The sequence below is a fragment of the Hyla sarda genome, chromosome 4, assembly GCF_029499605.1.
Source record: "Hyla sarda isolate aHylSar1 chromosome 4, aHylSar1.hap1, whole genome shotgun sequence".
In the NCBI taxonomy this organism is placed as follows: domain Eukaryota; kingdom Metazoa; phylum Chordata; class Amphibia; order Anura; family Hylidae; genus Hyla; species Hyla sarda.
In genome coordinates, this window is record NC_079192.1 from 287,286,863 (window position 1) to 287,314,711 (window position 27,849).

Below are 27,849 nucleotides of genomic sequence, written 5' to 3' on the forward strand. Positions count from 1 at the left end.
GGTCAGTCCCTCGCCGCCGCCGCCGCCCCTGGGGCCCCGGGGATCGGGGTCCCCAGCTGCTGGGGTCCTCTTCCCGCACCCGATCACGTCCTCCGGAAGAGGAACGGAGCGGGTTGCGGGAGTGACACCCGCAGAAGGTGCCCTGGTTGGTCGGCCGACGAATCAGGGCGATCGTGGGGTGGCACCAGTGCCACCTCACCCCTGCTGGCTATGGCTGTTCAGAGCCGTCAGAGACGGCCCCAAACAGCCTGTAATTCCAGTTCATCGGGTCACTGGAGACCCGATTGACCCGGAATCCGCCGCAGATCGCTGGGCTGAATTGTCCAGCGATCTGCGGCCATTGTCGACATGGGGGGGTCATCATGACCCCCCTGGGCGATATGCCGCGATGCCTACTGAACGATTCCAGCAGGCATCCGGCTCCGGTCCCCAACCGGCTAGCGGTGGGGACCGGATTTCCCACGGGCGTATGGATACGCCCTGTGTCCTTAAGGACTCGGAATGCAGGGCATATCCATACGCCCTGTGTCCTGAAGAGGTTAAAGAAAACATAAAATCGGAAAAACCTGGGAGCTTCACATGTGGGAAAACTCGATGTCTCTGTTGTAGGGAAATCAGACATAACCATACCAACTTCAAGTCAAACAATACCGGCGAAATCTTCCAGATTAAATCTCACCTCACGTGCAAAACAGAATATGCCATCTATCTCATTGAATGCTGCTGTCATCTGCAATATGTCGGTCGTACTACACAAAAACTAAGAAATAGAATGAATAAACATTGCCACAGTGTAAAAATACAGTTCCAACTACATAGTTTATCCCGACATTGTGCTGTAGCCCATGGGGATATAAAAAAAAACTATATTCCATTACAGCAATAGATTCTGTGTCATCACACTGCTCCAATAGATTCTAAGCTCTCAAGCATTTAAAAATATTCTGGATATAAAAAATTCAGACCCTAGTTCCACTAGGGCTTAATGAAATCTCCGAAGCTATCTTAGTCTAAACAGTTCAAATGTTCCATCCCCTGTGTTTTTTGTTAAAACGTTTTCTTTCCCATTTCAGCAATAGATATTAACATTTATCAAAACGAAGCCATTCTTCCCACCTAATGTTAAATTCCACGTTATTCACATGTTATAATTTACCCCCTTTTCTCATTATGCTACATACACATACATTATATAGTACATTTTTAATTATCTGATCCCATCCCATAGACCTTCTCCCCTTTCACTTTCTTTATGTGTATATGCATTTATTTCCCCCTGAAATTTTTCCTCATATTATACTACAAGGGCATATATATTTCTGCCTTTTCCATAACCCCCTCCTTCCCCCCACTATGGTATACACGTTTGTATGTATATCTATATATGCATACAACTTTTTGTCTGTAGCTAATATATCTCTTGTTTAAAATCCATATATAATCCCCCCCCCCCCGTTATCCCACTCCATCTACTGATATGACGCCATTATATTTATATATTATATATTCTTTATCCCAGTCACATTTTTCCCAATTTTTCCCATTCCTGTCGTACATAATCATCCCCTTCTCCCTTTCCCCACCTCTGTAACCCATTTTCTTCCCCCAAATACGCCCCATCCATTCAAATTACATTATATTTCTTCACATCCAGTACACTAAGTCCCAGTATCGTCACTTACACCACATTCAATATCAACTCCTCCCATTCTCAACTCCGCTACTCACATATAGCGCTCACACCTTGTGACAACGCTCCGTTCAGTTTACAGAGCAGATGTCAGTGCGCATCAATGGACGGCAAAAGCACCAATAGCAGTGCTGAGCCGCCCATAGTCATGCAAAGACCCCGCCCTTCTCCTCTCCGCTACGGCTATATATCGCTCCACTAATAAATACCCGCTGTCAGTGCAAACTATAGCACTGGCAGCGAAGTAAAATGGCACATTTTTAGTGCCTATCACTACCATTATCCCAAACTCTGTGCTATATACATTCTCGCTGCAATTAGTATTTTATATATATATTTTTCTCACACCCCCTACACCGGAAGTTGCTTTACGTTTACGCAATTCCACAAAAAACGTGAGGGGTACGTTGATTCTATCAGACATACTTCTTTTTAACCAATAAAAGTGCAATAACAGTTCTTAGTAATAGTAAATATAGAGTACAACTATAGCCTTTTTAACTATGAATGTGGTTTTAATACATGTTATAGTAAATTTATGCATTTTAACTTTTAATGTTGTTACGCCAATTACTTAACTGATGTTTGTGAATACCTTAATCCTTGATTGAAGGAAACTTTGCGTAAAAGCCTGTCCAGTGTGTATATAATGTCGGTGTTTTACAACCTTTTGTACTAGCACCTTGTCCTGATGAAGAGCCCACTCTGGGCCAGAAACGCGTTGACGTGCTTATAATAAATGCTACCCGATTATACCCTTTAAGAGCTTGGTCTCTTTAGATAATATTTGGTCCAGCGCTGCAAGAAAAATTCCTTTTTTACCTATTTGCAGTCTTTCCAACCAGACACCCTGCTCTCTGCTGCCACCTCTGTCCTTCTCAGAAACTGTCCAGAGAAGGAGCAAATCCTCATAGTGAACTTGACTCTTGAGGCCAGCACTATTTTTATCTATCCATGGGCTACGAGGTAATAAAGTCCGTACACTGATATTAAAACATCATTAAATAACTCTTTTAAAAATATGAAATGGAATGTGTTTTATGAAATAAAATCTCAATAAATTTAAGATTTTAGCTTTACATTTATTATAATACATTGTCCTTCGAGTATATACAAACACAAAAATTTTAATGCTTTATGGGTATTGCATGTCATTAGTCATAAACATACCGCCGGGCTTACTGATACAATATGATGAGATAGATCTCTAAACAACATATTAATATTCATAGCAGTTACAAAAATCATGGCACCTTTGGGATCAGTTTTAAAAAGGGTATACTGTACAAATCGGCATTATGCACCATAAGTCAAGTATACATTTGAGCAATGTCACACATGCAAAGATTTAATATACTGATCCATCTTTGCAAAAATTCACTTTCAAAGTTTCACCTGGGAATGTATAACATTTTAGCAAACGGATTTAACCTTAAGAAACAATTTGGGGTGAAGTTATAAACAGTCTACACTGCGTGATTTAAATAGTAAGGCATACTGTAGCCAAAATGTGAATTGTGTAGCCCAGCTGATCAGTGACACAGGATAAATACAGTGTGTGCTTTCAGTGCATAGAGTACTTAGGACAGGATCTGTATTGTGCTGTATCCCAGTCTGTTTAATTCCACTGGCATGAACAGTCCAGTGGTTCTTGAATGACATACATCACTTCAGTCCCATTTCCTGAGCAGTAGAGTGGCACAGTAAAATTCTGTACTCCATTTTCCCGGCAACATTTACAGAATCTTATATGGCTATCAATGTTTACATTAAAAATTGTTGCTGACGGACATTTTCCATCACAGGAAGCCACAGTGATCTGTTAAAAAAAACAAACTCGGTAAATATATAAACACGTACATATTTAGATATTCAAACAGCATATTTGCTTAAAGGGGTATTCCAGGCCAAAACTTTTTTTTTTATATATATATATATATATATATATCAACTGGCTCCGGAAAGATAAGCAGAAGATTTGTAAATTACTTCTATTAAAAAATCTTAATCCTTCCAATAGTTATTAGCTTCTGAAGTTGAGTTGTTGTTTTCTGTCTAACTGCCCTCTGATGACTCACGTCCCCGGAGCTGTGCAGTTCCTATGGGGCTATTCTCCCATCATGCACAGCTCCCGGGACGTGACATCATCATTGAGCAGTTAGACAGAAAACTTCAGAAGCTAATAACTATTGGAAGGATTAATATTTTTTAATAGAAGTAATTTACAAATCTGTTTAACTTTCCGGAGCCAGTTGATATATATAAAAAAAAGGTTTTGCCTGGAATACCCCTTTAACCTGTGAGATCTGTGCTCTATTGGTACAGCCTGCCACAGGGAAGCTCTATCAGTAGAAGATCAACAGCAGCTGTGGAAGGCCTCAGGATGTCATAGCAATGGGCCAGCTTTCAGCGATCGCGTTGCAGCGATCGGTCTGTTAGGAACCACTACACCAACAATGTGACTTTTAACTGCCATTTAGATGTTGCTGTTAACTTTGCCAGTAGGCATCTAAAGGATTAATATTATTAATTATTAATAGCCGGCGGTGGAAATCGCTGCATGATGGCTATTACTGGCGGAGTATACAGCAGCTGATAAGTACTGGAAGGATAAAGATTTTTACATAGAAGAAATGTACAAATCTGTTTAACTTTCTGGCACCAGTTGATTTGAAGACTTTTGTTTTCTACTGGATGACCCCTTTAAGGATAGGCCATCAATGTGTTCTTATGGAAACACTCTTTTTTTTCCTCTATATTTCCTTACTGGAATATTCACTATGTAAATTAGTTTTACTCGCTGTCTTTTTTACATTACATTTTACATTTTACTCATGTCTCATTTTACATTAAAAAAAGAGATATCAATACTGCAATACTACTTACAGGATATTGACTAAAACAGTCACTTTTTCGTATAGTGGTTCTGACTGACACTTTCTGACAGATCTTTTCTTCCTTTGAGCCTAAAAAAATATTAAACAATCTTAAGTTGAACTTTTTACACTTATTTAGAGAAAAACACTTAACAATGGATTTAGAGTCCAGTATTCATATAATAATAGTATTTTTTTTTTACCATTGGCTTAGCATGTAACATAATTACATTAAATATTTTTTTTATTATTTACAACCAATAAATCTTAACAGGTAAACACAAAATAATACATATAAACAAAACTAGTAAATAAAGGCAATATCTGTGTACAATTATTTTACTGGATTCATTCCTAAGGTTTTACTTTGCATTTTAGTCCCTAGATTTTCTATTAGATTTAAATAGCTGTGACCTATCTATGGTATTTTTTCAACACAAATATATGTTTGTATGTACTGTGACACCCCTGTATTTGGAAGAGATATGACACACAGGAGAAACCAAATACAGGGTAATTCAAAAAGCATGGTGCAAGATTATAGCCTTGGTATTTATAACCAAAATAACATTTCATGTGAGTGGGAAGGTCAATTGCAACGTTAGAATTGGGGCTTAGAAACATAGAATGTGTCGGCAGATAAGAACCATTTGGCCCATCTAGTCTGCCCAATAATCTGAATACTATGAATAGTCCCTGGCCCTATCTTATATGAAGGATAGCCTTATGCCTATCCCATGCATGTTTAAACTCCTTCACTGTATTTGCAGCGACCACTTCTGCAGGAAGGCTATTCCATGCATCCACTACTCTCTCAGTAAAGTAATACTTCCTGATATTACTTTTAAATCTTTGCCCCTCTAAAACCATGTGGCCCTATAGTACACATGAGGGTCTCAACCAAATAAAAGGTGTTCTGTACAAAGAGCAGGCCCAAAGGCTGCAGTCCCTTCTATTTTGCTGAGGAAACTGTCACTGGCCACTCCTACCTGGACATGTAGGAATAACTTATCCCACTTATGACTATGTTTGGCTGATCTACCTATAGCAGCAGGATGGTACACCTTCAAATTTCCATTTGAATGTACACTGATACCCGAATTGAACCCTAGCATAACATTGGTACGGCAGTGCCGAAAGCAACAATTCACCAGTATTGCACTTGCCTCCATGAATGTCAGATCTAACAGCCTGCAACTTCTTTCAGTGGGGCTCCATCAAGTGCTCAGGGTATCTGCCCTGCCCCCTTCACCCCCCCCCCTCCACCAGCCAGTATCTGAATGACCCGAGACAATGCATCACAGACAGTGGACTCCATATCTGAGGATATGCTGGCACACGTTTGGACATAACTGGACTACCACCTAGATATCTGCCGAGTCACCAATGGAAATCACTTTGAATATTTTTAGTGTATAGAGAAACTTGGATGGGTAGTGTCTTTTCATGTTAATAAATTTGTGTTATGTTCTCTCGGTTATGAATACAGAGGCTATAATTTTGCACCTACCTTTTTGATATACCCTGTATTTGTAAGCTTTGTACACTGCTCAAAAAATAAAGGAAACACTTAAACAACACAATGTAACTCCAAGTCAATCACATTTCAGGGAAATCACACTGTCCACTCAGGAAGCAACACTGATTGACAATCAATTTCACATGCTGTTGTGCAAATGGAACAGACAACAGGTGGAAATTATAGGCAATAAGCAAGACACCCCAATAAAGGAGTGGCTGATGTTTTGGTCACTTTTGAATGCTGGCGGTGCTTTCACTCTAAAGGTAGCATGATATGGAGTATACAACCCACACAAGTGGCTCAGGTAGTACAGCTCATCCAGGATGGCACATCAATGCAAGCTGTGGCAAGAAGGTTTGCTGTGTCTGTCAGCGTAGTATCCAGAGCATGGAGGCGCTACCAGGAGACAGGCCAGACGTGAAGGAGGCCGTAGGAGGGCAACAACCCAGCAGCAGGACTGCTACCTCCACCTTTGTGCAAGGAGGAGCACTGCCAGAGCCCTGCAAAATGACCTCCAGCAGGCCACAAATGTGCATGTGTCCACTCAAATGGTCAGAAACAGACTCCATGAGGGTGGTATGAGGGCCCAACATCCACAGCTGGGGGTTGTGCTTACAGCCAAACACTGTGCAGGAAGTTTGGCACTTGCCAGAGAACAAGAGTGGCAAATTCGCCACTGGCACCCTGTGCTCTTCACAGATGAAAGCAGGTTCCCACTGAGCACATGTGACAGACATGACAGAGTCTGGAGATGCCGTGGAGAACGTTCTGCTGCCTGCAACATCCTCCAGCATGACCAGTTTGGCGGTGGGTCAGTAATGATGTGGGGTGGCATTTCTTTGGGGGGCCGCACAGCCCTCCATGTGCTTGCCAGAGGTAGCCTGACTGCCATTAGGTACCGAGATGAGATCCTCAGACCCCTTTGTGAGACCATATGCTGATGCGGTTGGCCCTGGGTTCCTCCTAATGCTAGACCTCATGTGGCAAGAGTGTGTCAGCAGTTCCTGCAAGAGGAAGGCATTGATGCTATAGACTGGCCCGCACATTCCCCAGATCTGAATCCGATTTAGCACATCTGGTACATCATGTCTTGCTCCATCCACCAATGCCCCGTTGCACCACAGACTGTACAGGAATTGGCGGATGCTTTAGTCCAGGTCTGGGAGGACATCTCCTCAGGACACCATCCACCACCTCATCAGGAGCATGCCCAGGCATTGTAGGGAGGTCATACGGGCACATGGAGGCCACACACACTACTGAGCCTCATTTTGACTTGTTTTAAGGACATTACATCAAAGTTGGATCAGCCTGTAGTGTAGTTTTCCACTTAAATTTTGAGTGTGACTCCATATCCAGACCTCCATGGGTTGATAAATTTGATTTCCATTGATAACTTTTGTGTCAGCACATTCAACTATGTAAAGACGAGCATTTCATACGATTAGTTCATTCATTCAGATCTAGAAAGTGTTAACTTAGTGTTCCCTTTATTTATGAGCATTGCATGTTCAGTGATCAAGATGGAATGAGGCCACATGGTTACCTCCTTATCTTGAAAAATACTTTTTTTTGTATCAAGAAATGACTATGAATTTAAGATCTAGATAGGAGATAATTAGCGGATCCGATGTGGACCCAATGGGTTGGATTTTCACAATTCACAAGAATGGAGGCCTCCAAAATAAATGAAACTGCAGCCTGCATGCCACACCACCACTCAATATACTCTCCATGGGACTTCCGAACAATGCTGAGTGCTCAATTCGGCTACCATAGATATTTAGTGGAGCTGTGGCAAAGCATGCACACTGCCACTCTATTAACTCTGGTCTCCTGAACCCATTGACCAGCTAGTTAGCATAAGGGTAACTTTTAATCTTTGAATAACCCCTTTAAGATGTACACAAAATATCTAAATGTTAGAAAGCTATGGAAAATAAAAGAAGTGGCTTATAAGCTGTTCATATGATCATTGCATTTAGAAAACATTCAAGAGGTACAACTAAATATAATTTTGCTGTTATATGACCAATGATCTATTTAATACTGTACACACAAAAAAACAAGGGTTGTGGGGAAACACTAAAATAAGAATACAGTGAAGGCTATGTTTTAAGTTGACACATATTTCAGCTAAAATTTACTTCAATTTCAGGTGTAAAGTGGCAATAATGGTGTTTCTCTATAAAACTATGGATTAGAATGTTGGTTAATGGAACAGAAGAAGAGCTCAGACAGGTGAGATTACTTTTGGGAAATGAGCACTAAATAACAAAAGTACTTTGTTATTTTGTATATTCTGGTTTTCACTGCTGGAGAAAAACAAGTAACATGCATTTTGTCCAGATTTCAGTTAGTGCATAGGGCTTTAGTTAACCCTTTAAGGATGCAGCCAATTTGCCCTTTAGGATGAAGGCACATTTTTTTAAATATCTGACCTGACTCAGTTTTTATGGTTATAACTAGAGATGAGTGAACTTACAGTAAATTCGATTTGTCACGAACTTCTCGGCTCAGCAGTTGATGACTTATCCTGCATTAATTAGTTCAGCTTTCAGGTGCTCCCGTGGGCTGGAAAAGGTGGATACAGTCCTAGGAGACTCTTTGCTAGGACCGTATCCACCTTTTTCAGCCCACCGGAGCACCTGAAAGCTGAACTAATTTATGCAGGAAAAGTCAGCAACTGTCGAGCCGAGAAGTTTGTGACGAATCGAATTTACTCAAAGTTCGCTCATCTCTAGTTATAACTTTATAATGGTTTAACTTATCCAAGTGATTATGAGATTGCTTTTGTGTGACACGTTGCATTTTATGTTAGTGGTAAACTTGAGTTGATATCTTCAGCAATCATTTGTGAAAAACTCCCTAATTTATTTAAAAAAATCGGAAAGAATAAGCATTGGAGCTTTGGAATTTAACATTTGCCATGTTTATTTTTTATTTATTTTTTGGGTGGGGGGCTTCTTCTTGTTAGGTTGTCTTTTCAGTTACCATTTTGGGTTGAGTTGAGGTGCCAAAGAAGCAAACTCCATTTTAGAAACTACACCCCTTAAAGGACATCTACAGTGGCATTACACTCCACAGGATAGGGGATAAGTGTTAGATCGCGGGGGGTACGACCGCTGCCCCCCCCCCCCGATCTCCCTAACGGGGCGCCGCCATAAGCGCTCATGGTGAGCGCTAAGGCGCGTAGCATCGACATAGAGGTCGACGGTGACGCCCCGTCTCCTCCCCGTCCCCATATAGTTCTATGGGGGATGCAGGGAGGCACAAATGTTGCCTCCCCGCCTCTCCCATAGAGATGTATGGAGGAGGCGTGCCGGCCGCAACGTCATGCTGTGGTTAGCACGCCCCCTGCACGGGAGAGCCGCTGCCCCGTATAGGAGATCGCCAGGGCCCCCAGCGTTCGGACCCCCCGCGATCAAACACTTATCCCCTATCTTGAGGATGGGGGATAAGTGTTTGTAACGCTGCAGATGTCCTTTAAGGAATTCATTTTAGGGAGTGGTGTGCTTTTAAGCCCCACATATGTTTCATGAATGTATTAGAATAAGACTGTAAAAATGAAAAATTTAAAAAAAATATTGTTTAGAGGGCCATAGATCAAGATATGGTAAATTGGAAAAATATACAAGGGCATCTCCCCCTTAAGGGCAGACCCATTGTCTCTGGTGTTGGTAACATCTACCAGAATGTAGGAATACATATTGACACCATTTTAAGACCATTTGTTGTAACATTGCCTTTATACACCCGAGACACAGATGAAAAATTGAAGGGTCTGACCCATTCCACACCATCTATGGCCTACTGCGGTTTAATTCTTCCTGAACAGTAGGGGGTGTCAATACCAAGCCCACAGCCAATATGTCATTAGGCTCTTAGGGGGACATTTATCAATGTTTGCTTATGTATTACTTTTTTAGTAATTTTTTTCCTACAATTTTTTTGCTTATTTGAGATTTATTTATCAACTGTTTCAGCCTGTTGATAAATTTCTTTCATGTAAGCAATTTTTCTTTTTTTGCTTTGGTAGTGGCTTTTTCTGCTCCATGTCTGAACTGGAGTAAATTTAGTATGTTTTTTTATGCCAAGTGACTTTTTTTGTGACTTTCGCACTTGATAAATCTCTGACCACTGCAAGTCAAAAATCACTTTTTGCTTTGGTAAGCAAGAAGTCGCAGAAAAAAGAAAGGACAATTTTAAGCAGCAATAAAAATCTAATAAATGCTTTGATAAATGCCCCCCTTAGAGTTTACACTGACCAAAAACTATTTTCTATCTGATAGATGTATCTTCCACCAGCTCAGGGGGACTGAGATGGGGAGTTCCTGTGCCAGCATGTATGTAAATCTGATATATGCTGATGGGAGGAGTCTATCATGTTCGTTGAGGAACACCATCAGTTAACCAAACACATTGGCTTGTGGTCTCAGTATATAGATGATGTATTCATTATCTGGAATGGCAAGATATGTAAGTTGAAGGCATTTGTCGACTCTCCTAACATCATTGAATCATTGGGCTTCAGATTCATGTTGGAGATTCAAGTTCTTATCAAAAATGATGAGATGGGAAGACTAAAAACCAGTCTTCCAACAAACAGCCTTCTTGATTGGCGTAGCCATTAACCCAGGGCCCCTAGGGCAAACATCCCTAAGGGCTATCATGTGAGGATAGGAAAAAAAAAAAAAAAAAAAATTGTTAAAAAACAAGCTCTCGACCTTAAATCAAGATTTTGAGATGGAAATATAATAATTATGTCCTATAAAGGGCATATCAAAAAACACTGCAGAGAGATAGGACAGAACTATTGGTCCCAAAAGAGGAGGCAGACAGGGTGGCCAGGAAGGATTGTGGCCACATTTGATAGTGGCACTAAAGAGGTGAAGTCCATTATTAAGAACTTAGTGTGTGTTGAGACAAGAATCGTTGCCTGGGGGTTGGATGCTGGCACAAAGGTGCCATTTTATGGTCCCCCCTCCCCATGTATTGTGGTTTATTTGACAAATTAGGTCATTCTCATATCTGTTTATACTGGTTGTGATTTTGTTTAGTTTCTGGCATAAAAAAAATTTGTTTGAAATATTCCTGCTGATATTGATGTTGCACTGTTGTTCACAGATGTCCCATCATCATCTGTCAAAAATGTGATGTCAGTGGACACTTTCATTGTCCGATGCCAATTTCCAAAATGAAAAGATTGATTTGCAGAATTTAATGTGCTTATTTTGATGTTGCCTGAAAGCATTCTTACATAGAATATTGTGACATTTACTAAATTAACACCTCCCCCATAAATTCCAGACACCAAGTCACTGCCACAGTGTTTTTTTACTTTATTATATCCTCCCTTATTGTGTGGGATGAACAATTCATATGTTTGAAGGTCATTTACAGGCCAGATTTCCTGCTCAGTACAAAATACCTAGCTCAGTGATCCATGGAGTGATGTCAATTGATTTATTATGTTTTAATTAGAAGCTCACAAAAGCATTACAAATAAAGGATAATATGTGCATATAGAGCACCTAATGTAATGTAAACTATAGACATATAGACAAAACATGAAATTATACAGGGGAAACAACTGTTTGTCTTACCCAAAACAATGTGACATAATCAAACAGGACAAATAAAATATGTCTAAAGCTGGACATATACATTAGATGTCAGCTGAAACAGTCAGAGATACTGGCTGACCATCTAATTTGTATGGGGGGGGGGGATAAACATCAGGTAGTTAATTCTCCTCAAGAACACATGCACACTCAGCCAAACTGAGTGTACAGGAAGATCAGGAAAAGTAGCTGTCTTTTAAATGCTCATTCAGCAGACAGGTATCTACTGTGTATGGTGAGCTTTAGAGTTGCCAATGGAACTAGTAATGGGAATCTGTCAGCTGTAAGAGCTGCAGATTCTATAAATAGCTGGTAAGATATAAAAGCAAACTGTACCATTCCTGGAGCTGATGGTGGCACTGGTTACCTTATACAGTTGCCTTTTTATTTTTCAGCCAATTGTCAAGATGGTGGAGCTTGGCACACCTACTCGCACGCCTGACATGCTTACTAACTTGCACCCACCTAATATCCCCTACTTTATTGACATATAAATCTTGTACATCAATCAAGGAGGGGCTGGGAGGTGAGGGGAAGTGGGGAGGCATTCAAGCTATGGGACTTGACTAGCTTGGCTCCACCTCCTTGACACTTGGCTGAGAAAAAAAAGATGATTTTAAAAGTTTGATGACAACCATCAGCTCTAGTAAAGGTACAGTTTGCTTTTATACCCTAACAACTATTCAATGGTGTTTGCAATATAGCTGACAGACTCCCTTTAAGAACAAATGTCAACATTGTTATGATAGTAGAAAAACAGTTTTAACTGATTGCAATTTGTTTGTCTTAGCATAAGATTTCTTCACTATTGTGAATGTTGGACAATGTAATGAAAACAATACCATTAAAGGGTTGTCTAGTGTTTTTTTATTTTACTACTGTTCCCAGACTGTCTAATAAAACAATAAAACCTTTAAGTCAGCTTCCTGATTCCCTCATAGCCTCTTATCAGGGTGATCTGTCGGCGGCCAGTGACTCTATTCTAGTGCTACTCGCCAATCACTGGATGGACACCACTTAGGCCAATGATTGACTGAGCGGCTCTGTGACGTCCTAGTCTGCAGTTTTGACAGGTTTTGAGGCAACCGAATGTCAAAGGAGACCGGCCATAGACAGTGTGCCCTGATACCGGAGGCTATGAGGGGAGGAAAGTGATTTTTTATTATTTTATTACATTTCACAGGACAAAAAAAATATTTGTGTTTATGTCATTTCCCCCACACGCTCCCAGATAGCAAAGAATATCAGTACTTCTGACAAATGTGGTGAAAGAGGGAATTTTTCTGTCAGCTGCCAATTGCTTTGCCTAATTTCAACCAGCTTAAACTCAACAAAAACAAAATATAAAATTGCTGGGTTAAAAGAGCTTTAAAAAACTGAATTGAAACTGCCAGGAATTATGCCTCAGCGATGTACAATTAAATTAAATGTACAATTAAAAGGGTATTATTTTATCTAGGGTCCACATGAGATAAGTAAACTCCAAGGCAAGTATGAGCAAATACAATAAAGGGAGGTATGGAAAAAAATTCCAACACAGCACAAAAATCATGTATTCAGTGCACGTAAACTGAATTTCCCAAAATGTAATGACTGCCTCACAGGTGGAAGAGGAATTTTTTGCCCCTAGCAGAGCTTGAAGGAAGAAGTGGCCATCCTTTCCAGACTATTGGTGCTATGGTGGCAGTCACAGACTTGAATAGAACTTCCCAAATACCTTTCCATTCAGTTCCTACCTGGATGGAAAGTAAGAACTTTGTCTCTTCTGACAAGTGAGGGTTATAGATGAGTGACTCTCCCACAATTTGTTTCAGGTAAATTTGCTCCAATTAACTAACAAATGCAGTGTAAGCAGCAATGCATACACCATTGCCATCTTCACTGTACAGGAGCAGGGACTCATCTTTGACAGGAGTTCCTGCTACTGTATGTACTCTTTGTGTTGTCCTATTCTATTGGCATATAGCACCAAAGAAAGTACAGTAATAGGCAAGGACTCCCGTCAAAAGCAGGAGTTCCTGCTCTAGTATAATGAGTGACCCAAAGGTAAGTTATGCTGTATGTATGTACAGGGTATGCTTTGTTCAGTTAACCTCTTTAGGACATAGGACGTTCTCTAACGTCCCCGCTAACTGGGCTTTAATGCCCAAGGACGTTAGAGAAAGTCCTGTTGTATTTCCGGTCTCTGCCGCTCGCCGGGCAGAGATCGGAACCGGATGCCTGCTGAAATCCTTCAGCAGGCATCCAGGGTAAACGCCGAGGGGGGCCATGTAGGCCCCCCATGTCGGAGATTGCCGCAAATCGCAAGGGAAATTGCCCTTGCGATCTGCGGCGATACCGGGCTGATCGGGTCTCTGGGACCCGACCGCCCGGTAATTTTGCATGATCCTGGATGTCACAGACAGCCAGGACCACGCTGAATGCTAGGAGCGAGGTGGCAAGCCTGCCACCTCCTCCTATCCCCTGCAATCCGTCGGTTAACTAACCGACCAATCGCAAGGGGGGGGGGGGCGGTTACTTCCTCCCGCCCTGCCCGGTCCCTTGAAGTCCGGAGAGGACGGGAGGAAGACCGGAGGACAAGGCAGGGGACAGGGGAGTGCTGGGGCCCGGCCCCGGTACTTACCTCATCCCTGAAGACCCGGATCCCGGCGATGAAGACAGCGGCGGCGGCGACAGGTGAGTTCCTCTTCAGCCGCGGTCGGTACTTTTACAGCAATGCACGTCGCCGTAAAGCGACATGCATTGCTGTAATGGGACCCTGTATACTACAACTACCAGCATGCCCAGCCAGCCCTTGGCATCTGGGCATGCTGGGAGTTGCAGTTTTACAACATCTGGAGGTCCACAGTTTGGAGACCACTGTGCCCTTCCAGATGTTGCAAAACTACACATCCTCAGCATGCCCTTAATGTCCAGGCATGCTGGGAGTTGTAGTTCTGTAACATCTGGCCCTTCATATGTTGCAGAACTACAACTCCCAGCATGCCTGGACAGTTTTGGCATACTGGGAGTTGTAGTTTTGCAACATCTGGAAGGGCACAGATTGGGAACCACTGTATTAGTGGTCTGCAAACTGTAGTCCTCCAGATGTTGCAAAACTACAACTCCAAGCATGCTGGGAGTTGTAGTTCGGCAACATCTGGCTCTAAAGATGTTGCCAAACTATTACTTCCAGCATGCCTGAGAATGTTTGGGAGTTGTGGTTTTGCAACAACTGGAGGCACACTGGTTGGGAAACATTGTCTGTTTCCTAACTCAGTGTTTCCCAACCCATGTGCCTCCAGCTGTTGCAAAATTATAACTACCAGCATGCACTGATTAACTGTGCATGCTGGGAGTTGTAGTTTTGCAACAGCTGGAGGTCCCCCCCTTTGAATGGACAGGGTACATTCACGTGGGCAGGGGGCTTACAGTGAGTATCAGGCTGCAAGTTTGCGATGCAGCAAATTTTGCACGGCAGCTCAAACTCGCAGCGGGAAACTCGCTGTAATCCCCCGCCCATGTGACTGTACCCTAAAAACACTACACTACACTAACACAAAATAAAATAAAAAGTAAAAAACACTACATATACACATACCCCTACACAGCCCCCCTCCCCAATAAAAATGAAAAACGTCTGGTACGCCACTGTTTCCAAAATGGAGCCTCCAGCTGTTGCAAAACAACAACTCCCAGTATTGCAAGACAGCCGTTGACTGTCCAAGCATGCTGGGAGTTTTGCAACAGCTGGAGGCACCTTGTTTGGGAATCACTGGCGTAGAATACCCCTATGTCCACCCCTATGCAAATCCCTAATTATGGCCTGAAATGCACATGGCGCTCTCACCTCGGAGCCCTGTCGTATTTCAAGGCAACAGTTTAGGGTCACATATGGGGTATCGCCGTACTCGGGAGAAATTGTGTTACAAATTTTAGGGGGCTTTTTCTCCTTTAACCCCTTATGAAAAGGTGAAGTTGGGGTCTACAACAGCATGTTAGTGTAAAAAAATAAATGTTTTACACTAACACGCTGGTGTTGCCCTATACTGTTCATATTGAGAAGAGGTAAAAGGGAAAAAAAGCCCCCCAAAATTTGTAATGCAAATGTGACCCCATTTTGGAAACTACACCCCTCACGGAATGTAATGAGGGGTGCAGTGATAATTTACACCCCACTGGTGTCTGACAGATCTTTGGAACAGTGGACTGTGCAAATTAAAAATTTTGTACAGCCCACTGTTCCAAAGATCTGACAGACACCAGTGGGGGGTAAATGTTCACTGTACACCTTGTTACGTTCCTCAAGGGGTCTAGTTTCCAAAATGGTATGCCATGTGGGGGTTATTTTGCTGTCCTGGCACCATAGGGGCTTCCTAAATGCAACATGTCCCCCGAGCAAAATTTGCTGTCCAAAAACCAAATGTGACTCCTTCTCTTCTGAGCATTGTAGTTCGCCCATAGTGCACTTCAGGTCCCCTTATGGGGTACCTTCATACTCAGAAGAGATGGGGTTACAAATTTTGGGGGGTATTTTCTGCTATTAACCCTTGCAGAAATGTGAAATTTGGGGGGGGAAACACACATTTTAGTGAAAAAAAATATACATTTTTTACATATGCAAAAGTCGTGAAACACCTGTGGGGTATTAAGGATCACTTTACCCCTTGTTATGTTCCCCAAGGGGTCTAGTTTCCAAAATGGTATGCCATGTGGGGATTTTTTGCTGTTCTGGTACCATAGGGGCTTCCTAAATGCAACATGCCCCCCAAAAACCATTTCAGAAAAACGTACTCTCCAAAATTCCCTCCGCCGAACACTTTACATAGACATATGAGGTATGTGCTTACTCGAGAGAAATTGGGTTACAAATATAAGTATACATTTTCTCCTTCTACCCCTTGTAAAAATTGAAAAATTGGGTCTACAAGAACATGCGAGTGTAAAAAATGAAGATTTTGAATTTTCTCCTTCACTTTGCTGCTATTCCTGTGAAACACCTAAAGGGTTAAAACGCTGACTGAACGTCATTTTGAATACTTTGGGGGGTGCAGCTTTTATAATGGGGTCATTTGTGGGGTATTTCTAATATGAAGACCCTTCAAATCCACTTCAAACCTGAACTGGTCCCTAAAAAATAGTGACTTTGAAAATTTTGTGAAAAATTGGAAAATTGCTGCTGAGCTTTGAAGCCCTCTGGTGTCTTCCAAAAGTAAAATCACGTCAGTTTTATGATGCAATCATAAAGTAGACATATTGTATATGTGAATAAATTTTTTTTTTATTTGGAATATCCATTTTCCTTACAAGCAGAGAGCTTCAAAGTTAGAAAAATGCAAAATTTTCTATTTTTTCATCAAATTTTTGAATTTTTCACTAAGTATCGACAAAATTTTACCAATAACAAAAAGTAGAATATGTCACGAAAAAACAATCTCGGAATCAGAATGATAGGTTAAAGCATCCCAGAGTTATAAATGTTTAAAGTGACAGTGGTCAGATGTTCAAAAAACGCTCCGGTCCTAAGGTGTAAAATGGCCTGGTCCTTAAGGGGTTAATATTCACTGGGCCAGGCTCAAAGAAAATGTAGTGAGCATATAGCATTGTTGCCTTCCTCTGGGCAGCCACACTCATTCTCTGGGATAGGAGCAGTGCACAGAAAATGTAGCAAATAAGAGTTCAACATTTTTTTGTTCATATCAATTGGCTCCAGAAAGTTAAACAGATTGTAAATTACTTGTACTAAAATATCTAAATCCTTCCAGTACTTATACTGAAGTTGAGTTGTTCTTTTCTGTCTGACAACAGTGCCCTCTGCTGAAAACTCTGTCTGTCTTAGGAACTGTCCAGAGTTAGAGCAAGTGGTTTGCTATGGGGATTTGCTCCTACTCTGGACAGTTCCTGAGACAGACAGAGGTGTCAGCAGGGAGCACTCTTGCCTGACAGAAAAGAACAACTCAACTTCAGCAGCTCATTAGTACTGAAAGGATTAAGATTTTTTATAGAAGTAATTTACAAATCTGTTTAACTTTCTGGAGCCAGTTGATATATAAAAAAAAAAAAAAAAGGTTTTTTCCTGGATAACCTCTTTAATGTTTTTGGTTAAATAAGTCATTTACGTTGCTGTAGGTGATCTGGACAAATAAAGATGTAAACAGTTTTATGCCCATATTGTAGAGGTGTCAAACTAGTGCAGCATATATATTTATCATTTGCAGGAATGACAAGAATTACCAAATATTTACTAAAGATATTGTAAAAAGAACATGCATCAATACAAAGATAAACAAATACATGCAGAGTTTTATTTTTGTTAACTGCATGCGGATTTCTATTACCCTTTGCAAGATTTTTGATTTCTATGCAGTGCAAGATGGGTAAAATATGTTTAATACAGCTGTACGATAGCCCCACAAAGCTCATTTGTTTCATAAACTGCCATCAGCTATTACAGTCAGAAAAGTACAGTGAAATGCATGAAATAATAATAGTACCTGGTTCACAATTTATTTTAGCAGTAGGAACTACGGGGGTAATGGTAAAGGGTAATACACCCATTCCAGAACCTGGCAGAATTGTTAGGAATATAAGATTTTTGTCAAATTAAACATTTTTACACAAATAACATGTTCATTAATTCTTACACTGCCAAGCAATATCTCTTGTCTTCAAATGCCATATCAAAATTTAAGACATGCTCAATTTACAGTGTATCGTAAGAGATCGCACCAGACGTTCCTGACTTACAGCTGCAGCCATGGAAATATTTACAACGTTAAATTGCAGAGAGGTAATGGCAAGGTAAGAATTAAATACATGGACTGACTCTGCATGCATTTAATCAAGCTTCATTAAGTCTTGCCCGTTACAACCCTTACATTTGCAAGCCACAGTATATTGTCCTACCCACAGAGCACATGCTTTTAGTTATTGTTTTATTAGCAGATAAAGTAGCATGTTACAAATATTTTTTTAGCTTTAAAAGTAGTTTTTTTTCTGAAGTATAACATTGACTTTCTGGGTCTTTTTGTATCCAATGTTATAGGACATGTATCCAATCATTTACAAGTACTGCCATTACAAAAGAAATTACATTTGTTATCAAAATATTTTTAGTGTGGGTCTAGATCTTATATAATTTAACCCCCAATAGGGATGAGTACGGTAATTACGTTAACATTAATTGGGTAATCATTAAAGTAGTTGTGCAGGATTAAAAAATAATTAAAGGGATATTCCAGGCAAAAACTTTTTTTTATATATATATCAACTGGCTCCGGAAAGTTAAATAGATTTGTAAATTACTTCTATTAAAAAATCTTAATCCTTCCAATAGTTATTACCGCATATATTTTTCGTGCTGAAAACACCCCCCTCGGCTTATACTCGAGTGAACTCTCCACCCGCAGTGGTCTTCAACCTGCGGACCTCCAGAGGTTTCAAAACTACAACTCGGCTGTCCGGGCTTGCTGGGAGTTGTAGTTTTGAAACCTCCGGAGGTCCGCAGGTTGAAGACCACTGCGGCCTTCGACATCATCCAGCCCCCTCTCACCCCCTTTAGTTCTGTACAGTACTCACCTCCGCTCGGCGCTGGTCCGGTGCTGCAGGACTGTCCGGAGAGGAGGTGGTCCGGTGGGATAGTGGTTCCGGGCTGCTATCTTCACCGGGGAGGCCTCTTCTAAGCGCTTCGGGCCCGGCCCCAGAATAGTCACGTTGCCTTGACAACGACGCAGAGGTACGTTCATTGCCAACGTACTTCTGCGTCATTGTCAAGGCAACGCCTCTATTCTGGGCCCGAAGCGCGGAGAAGAGGCGCCCCCGGTGAAGATAGCAGCCCGGAACCACTATCCCACCAGACCACCTCCTCTCCGGACAGTCCTGCAGCACCGGACCAGCGCCGAGCGGAGGCGAGTACTGTACAGAACTAAAGGGGGTGAGAGGGGGCTGGATGATGTCGAAGGCCGCAGTGGTCTTCAACCTGCGGACCTCCGGAGGTTTCAAAACTACAACTCCCAGCAAGCCCGGACAGCCGATGGCTGCCCGGGCTTGCTGGGAGTTGTAGTTTTGAAACCTCTGGAGGTCCGCAGGTTGAAGACCACTGAGGGCGGATGATGACAAGAGGATGATGAAGGGGGGGTGTGGGATGATAACAAGAGGATGATGAAGGGGGGGTCCGATGATGAAGGGGGGTGGGGATGATGACAAGGGGATGATGAAGGGGGGGTGTGGGATGATTACAAGGGGATGAGGAAGGGGGGTGGGGATGATGACAAGGGGATGATGAAGGGGGGTGGGGATGATGACAAGGGGATGATGAAGGGGGGATGTGTGGGATGATGACAAGGGGATGATGACAGGTGATGATGATGAGGGTCTGGATGATGACAGGCGGTGATGATGATGAGGATGTTAATGACGGGTCTGGATGATGACAGGGGGGGATGATGTATTTCCCACCCTAGGCTTATACTCGAGTCAATAACTTTTCCTGGGATTTTGGGTTGAAATTAGGGGTCTCGGCTTATACTCGGGTCGGCTTATACTCGAGTATATACGGTAGCTTCTGAAGTTTTCTGTCTAACTGCTCAATGATGATGTCACGTCACGGGAGCTGTGCATGATGGGAGAATATCCCTTGCATGATGGAAGAATATCCCCACAGGAGCTGGACAGCTCCCGGGATGTGAGTCATCAGAAAGCAGTTAGAAAGAAAACAGCAACTCAACTTCAGAAGCTAATAACTATTGGAAGGATTAAGATTTTTTAATAGAAGTAATTTACAAATCTGTTTAACTTTCCGGAGCCAGTTGATATATAAAAAAAAGTTTTTGCCTGGAATACCCCTTTAACTGTTCCCTGACAAGAACAGTGTCATGCTTCTCTATTTGATGTGGGTGGTGTTGCAGTTCAGCCTCATTTACACAAATAGGACTAGATATAGCCCATGGTGGTGCTGTTTCTGGTAGAAAAAACAGAAAGAAAGAAAAAATTCTAATCCTGGACAACCCCTGTCTGGTCTACAAAAGTCTTTTTAAAGGGGTTATCTAGGCTTTTAAAATGTATGGCTTATCCCCAGAATTTTAAATAAAAGGCCCTTCATGCTGAAGAGAATGGAAATAACAGCAAGAGAAGTCCCAAAGCTATCTGACTGCTCAAAGACTAATTTAAAATCTCCAGCAACTGCTACACCTACATTCCTAGTCTTCAGGTCCAATATTTCGATAGCCCCTTTAAAAACTTTGTGATAGCACAAATTGTAATTTTAGTAGGATATGCATTAACATTGTTTTAGACAATTTATTATATTTTTGATGACCAATATATATATATATATGTATATATTAAATTGGCCTCAAGCTCTGTTTACTGAATTTTTTCCCTTTCAGCAAGGGTTATGGTATTTTTGAATAGAAGAATTAAGCATTCTTCACTTTTCTTGCCCTTGAAACTATCATATCCATAACAGAAACCATATAAAACCCATAAAACAGTGTTATCTGTTTGAAAAAAAAAAAAGTATCTATTCATTAGAAATGGAAGGCATAAAACTAGTGTGAACAGGGCCTTAAAAGGGTTATCCTAAGGATAGAATAACTAGCTGAATAGTGGGTGTCTGACTCCTATACGTATTTGCAGTAGAAAGTTGATATATGAGGTAGGGATCGACCAATATCGTTTTTAGGGCCGATACCGATAATCTGTGGAGGTTAGGGCCGATAGCCGATAATTTATACCGATATTCCGGTATAAGATATCGGCTATTTAGCCGCCCCCCCACACCGCTACAGATCATTGGTTTCAAGCGGGCGCTTTAAATAAATGAACTGCAGCGGCTTTTTTCGGTGCCATAGACCGCCGCTGCCACCCGCTTCTCTCCCCCTGCCTGTCCGGGGGTCCTGAGTCCTATCACTGCTACCGCGACTAGCCCCCCACCACCACCACCGCACCGCTCCGCGCTCCCTACCGCCCCACTGCCTCCCCCATTCCCGGTTTTATAATTACCTGTTCCCGGGGCCCAGGGTCCACTCTACATCTGGCTCCGGTGGCGTCCTCCTGAGCTGTCACTGTGCGCACTGACGGTGATGTTGCGTCACGTCACTCGTCACTGCGCACAGCGTAACGCAAGACGCAGCAGGAGCCAGAAGTAGCATTGACCCCAGGGCCCGGGAACAGGTAATTATAAAACCGGGGATGGTGGAGACAATGGGGCCGGGGCGGTGCGGTTGGGGGTGCGACGCGGTGCGGCTGGTCAGTGGGGGAGCGGTCACGGTGGGGGCGTGGGGCGGGGCATTATCGGCATATCGGCAAGGTAATTGCCGATACCGATAATGCCCAAAATCGTGATTATCGGCCGATAATATTGGCCAAACCGATAATCGGTCGATCCGTAATATGAGGTGATAGCTCTAAAAATGCTAAAGTGAACATGTTTGGATATGTTATGGTAGAATTGTACTGTGACGTTGTTATATTTCTATGCTCTTTACAGAATACATTTCAGGTATACTCTATGCCTATACCAAGGCTTAACAATTCAAAGTATGTACTTGATGTTTTATTGATGACATCTCTGATTAACTGGAAAAGGCAAAAATGTCAAAGATATACAAATATAAGCTTCTAATCTTTTTGAATAACATTACTTGTGGCTTAAATAGGTGATACTACACTTCCTTTTTGTTCATTTCAAGTAGAAAGTTATACTCCAGAACAGTAAGGTTAAATCATTCACCAGGTAGTAAGTCATGAAAAAGCAAGGCCTGTGAGTGCTAGTGGTTAAAGAAATAAAACTTGATTGGGGTGGCCATTGCATGCTTCTTCCCTTTCTTATGTCCCAGCAAGTGAGTTAAATAAACCACAGCTCTCCAATATAAAGCATAAACTAGCAGCTTTGTGCACTTACATATCTTGCAGCAGCCATCGTTGTATGTCTGTATAGTTCCTCCATTCTAAAGAAAAAAAAGGCAGATCAAAAAATAATGTGCTCAATATTTTTTTTTACAACTTTAACCTTAGTACATGAGGATCATGAAACTGTTGAGATTGGGTTTGCATCTCATTTATTGAACAGCTGAGATGCTTTTAAATAGGTTAATAAGGGCTTTGATGGGTATTTGGCTTGTTTGACTGGTATTTTGTTTGTCTAACAAAAGTATATCAGACAAGGTCAGAGCCAGTGGAATCTTAGCCCACAATCTGGTGATTAAAGAATATGTCAAAGCCATAATCCGAAATACCATTGATAAATCGGTCCCTTTCATTCTGGTGGAAGTAAATGTTATTCATATGGCCTAAGATATATTAATTGAAATAAGATTTGATCCAGAAATTGAATAGTTTTTAATTTTAACATCTGTGGCTATGTGTTCATGAATTGGTCTGTTTTCACATTAGTATAGTACATGTGGCGCATGTCACAAAAGTCACATTTAAAACTATCCGAATACACTAAGCAGAAATCAGAATGTAATAATCTAGCGGCAAGGAAAATTAAAACCTTATTGTGGTGTGATATTTAAACCCAGACAATCTAATTCAGGGCCAATGTGTCATTTTTACTGCACAGTTAATGAAAATATCACCCAAAAAACAAAAAGCCCATTAAATAGCTATGTTGACAATAAAATAAAACATCTTGGCTTTGGGAAGAAAAAAAAATCTCAGTGTCCTCAAGGCTTAAACATGCTGGACCCAACATTAAGTACATTGAGAAGTGTGAAAGAGGCCACAGCATTTGCTATAAGTGTCCCTGCCCTCTCAGAGACATGACAAAAGTTTTGATCGATTGGGGTCTCAGTGCTGATCTAGATCCCCACCGATTATTAGAACAAACAGGGAGAAGCACGTGCCTAAAGTGTACCTGTCGTTAACAAAAATGTTTTATGTAATGTAGATAATACCATTATATGTATTTTTGTAATATACAGGGTGGGCCATTTATATGGATACACCTTAATAAAATGGGAATGGTTGGTGATATTAACTTCCTGTTTGTGGCACATTAGTATATGTGAGGGGGGAAACTTTTCAAGATGAGTGGTGACCATGGTGGCCATTTTGAAGTCGGCCATTTTGAATCCAACTTTTGTTTTTTCAATAGGAAGAGGGTCATGTGACCCATCAAACTTATTGGGAATTTCACAAGAAAAACAATGATGTGCTTGGTTTTAATGTAACCTTATTCTTTCATGACTTATTTACAAGTTTCTGACCACTTATAAAATGTGTTCAATGTGCTGCCCATTGTGTTGGATTGTCAATGCAACCCTCTTCTCCCACTCTTCACACACTGATAGCAACACCGCAGGAGAAATGCTAGCACAGGCTCCCAGTATCCGTAGTTTCAGGTGCTGCAGAATGGGCAAAACAAAAATTGGAACAGGACCCTCAGTTTACACAGAAGATTTTGTTCAGTGATGAGGCAAACTTTTATGTGAATGGTGAAGCTAACAAACAAAACCACCGCTATTGGTCGGACACTAACCCACAATGGATAGATCCCTCCAAGACTGTTGGAACACAAAAAATTGATGGTATGGTGTGGTATATGGGGTACAAAGATAGTGGGGCCATTCTTCATCAATGGAAACCTCAAGGCCACTGGATATGCAAAATTGCTACATGATGATGTGTTTCCCTCTTTATGCACTGAAGCTGGCACTGTTCTTGAGTTTTTCCAGCAAGATGGTGAATCACCACATTATGGGTGTCAGGTCCGAGCATTCCTAGATGAACAGTTTCCTGGAAAGTGGATTGGTCATCATGGGCCAGTTGAATTGCCCCCAAGGTCTCCCGATCTGACCCCCTTAGACTTTTATCTTTGGGGTCATCTGAAGGCAATTGTCTATGCTGTGAAGATACGAGATGCGCAGCCCCTGAAACTACGGATACTGGAAGCCTGTGCTAACATTTCTCCTGCGGTGTTGCTATCAGTGTGTGAAGAGTGGGAGAAGAGGGTTGCATTGACAATCCAACACAATGGGTAGCACATTGAACACAATTTATAAGTGGTCAGAAACTTGTTAATAACTGATGAAAGAATAAAGTTACGTTAAAACCAAGCACATCATTGTTTTTCTTGTGAATTTCCCAATAAGTTTGATGTGTCACATGACCCTCTTCCTATTCCTAACAAAAGTTGGATTCAAAATGGCCGACTTCAAAATGGCCACCATGGTCACCACCCATCTTGAAAAGTTTCCCCCCTCACATATACTAATGTGCCACAAACAGGAAGTTAATATCACCAACCATTCCCATTTTATTAAGGTGTATCCATATAAATGGCCCACACTGTACATTGGTTAAAAATGTGTATATTTTTGGGTGAAAACATGCTGTCCCTGCAGCTATTACCTGTGTGTTTCTATGAGGAGTCCAAATACAGGATGTGAGGGCAAGACAAGCAGTGCTCTGTGCAGGCTCCTGGCTTGTCAATCATCCTGCTGTGTCACAGAGCCCTTCTTGTCAACCCACATTTCCTGGACTCCTCACAAAGACACACAGGCAGTAGCTGCATGGATAGAAATATACCCATTTTTTAACCAATGTATTATTTTGAGCAGAGATGTGTTCTTATATAACAAATGTGATTTTATTGCTGTCAATAAATTAAAGGGGTATTCCGGGGAACTAAAACCATAGCCCATCATTTCCCTCTTACCAACTTATTTATTTGTCTAAATATCATTCATTAACTATATAGAGCAGTTTCCCTTTTCCAGCTGTCACTTACATGCAGTGATTGAGAGAAAGACATCATTACCAGATCCACCTTGTCTCTGTGGAAAGTCCTCACTGAGACTAGCCCCCACCCTCCTGGAAGACAAACACCATGTGATTTCTGTCTGGCTTCACAGCCACACCTCCCCTTCCCCCTCCCCTCCCAGTGTGAGGATCTTGCCGGGAGATAAACTGCCCAATGTCACCTTAGCACAAAACAATGCTCTTTTCCTGCTATAGATCTAATCACTGACTGCTGCCATTAAGAGCATAGCATGATTTATTGCTGGGGGAAGAATAGCTTGAAAGAAAAGACATGTACAGTGTGTTTACAACAGCACAGCATGCACGCAGATAGTAAAAGCAATTGGCTGGCAACCATTACACAGAGCCGCACTGACTGCTGGGAGTTGTAGTCTGGGCTGCAAGCAAGGAAAAGATTATTCAGGAGACAACAGGGGCCACAGGAGCTGGAAAAATCCCAAGGATAACTATAGTGGACTCAGAACAGGTATTGTTGTTGCTCTGGGGCATTTTTTTTTATTTATTTTTTTACTTCCCCGGAGCACCCCTTTAATGAGGTGTAAAATAATTTTATTGTGATCTGTTGAATGTGCTTGACGACTACAATTTAGAAATCATACTATGTGTACAAAATGTGAACCCACCTGTTCTTACTGAATGCTAACCCTTAGCTGAAAGCACAATTCTTCATTAAATACATGAATTTAGCTTTGATAGAGCACATTTACTAGTATAGTGCATCAAATCATGCATGACAACACAAACCTTTAGACATTCACTGCTATTAAAAGGAGGGCAGACAACACTAGAACCCAGAACCATGGCACCTACAGCAGTCTTTGTGCACTCATACTTAGTGCAGTTGGAAATCCATGAGTCGCCCACCTAAAAGACAAATTAATTGTTGGTGAATAGTTTTTAAGTGATTTCTTTTAGAGTTTTTGCAAACATGAATCGATATTGTTATGCTTCCCATATAGGTACATGATGTACATTTGGTGTGTAAAAAATTAAATAACATGTGAGGACAGAAACTGATGTAGTCACTTTAAAATGTTCCTATTGTTTCATTAATGTTTTATTAGATTAAGCATTTAAAAGTGGTAATTATGTGATTTTACTACTCTTTTGCAGTTATTGAGTTCCTGAGAGTCCCCTTGATGGCGCACAGCTATTTTCCATTCTCTCCATTTCAGGTGGCAGGACCAGAGCAGTTTTTTTTGCCAACTGTACTCACACTTAGAATTCCTTTCCCTTACTTTCTGCCCAATCACAGCACAGGACATACTCATCTCTATTAGACTATGACATGGTGCTGGTGAAAGTGCACTGGACTTAAAAGGCTGTACCCTGCTAGGGGATGATTATATGGTACAGTACTATAATTGGCATGTGAGGGGAGAAGGCGTTACTGATGGGTTTGCAAGGTGTTGTTTGAGAAAAAAAAAAAGCAGCAGCTACCGCTGTTAAGCCGCAGGTACCCCACCAATCTGGTTAATTAGCATAGATAAGTATGAATTACTCCCTGTCTTGTTTCCCCCTATAGACTTACAATAAAGAAGTGAGACAAAGATTGCTGAAAGTAATGGAATAATGTGCGCCACCGTGCGCTTATCCTCACTTGTTCTCCTGATTAGTGGGGGTCACGGCACTGAGACCCCTAACAAATTAAACTTTGTCTGTTTCTGGGACATGTACACAGGTACACTTTAAAGGTCGCTAAACTTAAGAAAACATATGGAAACATTAAATAAACCATACCAATAGTATTAAACAATCTGAGAGACTTTCTATAAAATCCTATAACAGCACAGCCTAGACATCAGATCATCTCCAAATATAATTTTTTTTTGATAAAGCATAGATAAGGGACTTTGTTTAGCTAAAGAGAAATTGCTTGACTTGTTTTGTCTCCAATTGTAGACATATAAGTGAGCGAGGGCTCCTGGTGCTGCAGCAAGCTGGAAAGCCTGGGTTCAGACTAAGGAATTTTCTAGTGTAATTCTGCTTTGATCTTACACTCAGGATTCTGGAGCAGCAGAGTTTCATTGCTGTCAATAGAATTCTGCCTCAAAAAGAATGATCTTCCTCATCCTTTCGGGGAAATTTGAGTGAAAAACATTGCCATCCATGGGGATGGCAATATCCGCATGGTCCTAAGCGTCAACTGAATCAGTCAGTGCTGGCTATCCTTGGAATTTCTATAGGGATTCCATAGTATGAACCATATGAACTTAGCCTAAAAGATCTGGTCTGATTTTCGTAGGAAGTAAGTGTGAAGAAGGGATGGCTCGTGGAAACATACTTTTTTTTTTTTTTTTTTGATGGTGCTATGGACAGGCCAAGATCAAGAAAAAATATTTTAGAGTAGCATTTGTATTAGTTTATTTTCATATAACTGTCCTCTTAAGG

The 27,849-nt window shown here is 41.4% G+C and overlaps 1 protein-coding gene across 6 annotated transcripts in view; it reads right to left on the bottom strand.

The window, feature by feature from the left end:
- Nucleotides 1-2,769: 2,769 nt before the first annotated feature.
- Nucleotides 2,770-27,849, bottom strand: part of OTOGL (otogelin like) — a 200,561-nt gene continuing 175,481 nt past the window's right edge. For all 6 annotated transcript variants that reach the window (XM_056574456.1, XM_056574455.1, XM_056574457.1 and 3 more), the window contains 4 exons: nucleotides 26,203-26,322; nucleotides 22,595-22,640; nucleotides 4,577-4,656; nucleotides 2,770-3,509 (listed from right to left, as the gene is read on the bottom strand). In XM_056574456.1, coding sequence (XP_056430431.1) covers nucleotides 3,309-3,509; nucleotides 4,577-4,656; nucleotides 22,595-22,640; nucleotides 26,203-26,322 — 447 coding nt within the window. In that variant the 3' untranslated portion in view covers nucleotides 2,770-3,308. The remainder of the gene's footprint in view (nucleotides 3,510-4,576; nucleotides 4,657-22,594; nucleotides 22,641-26,202; nucleotides 26,323-27,849) is intronic.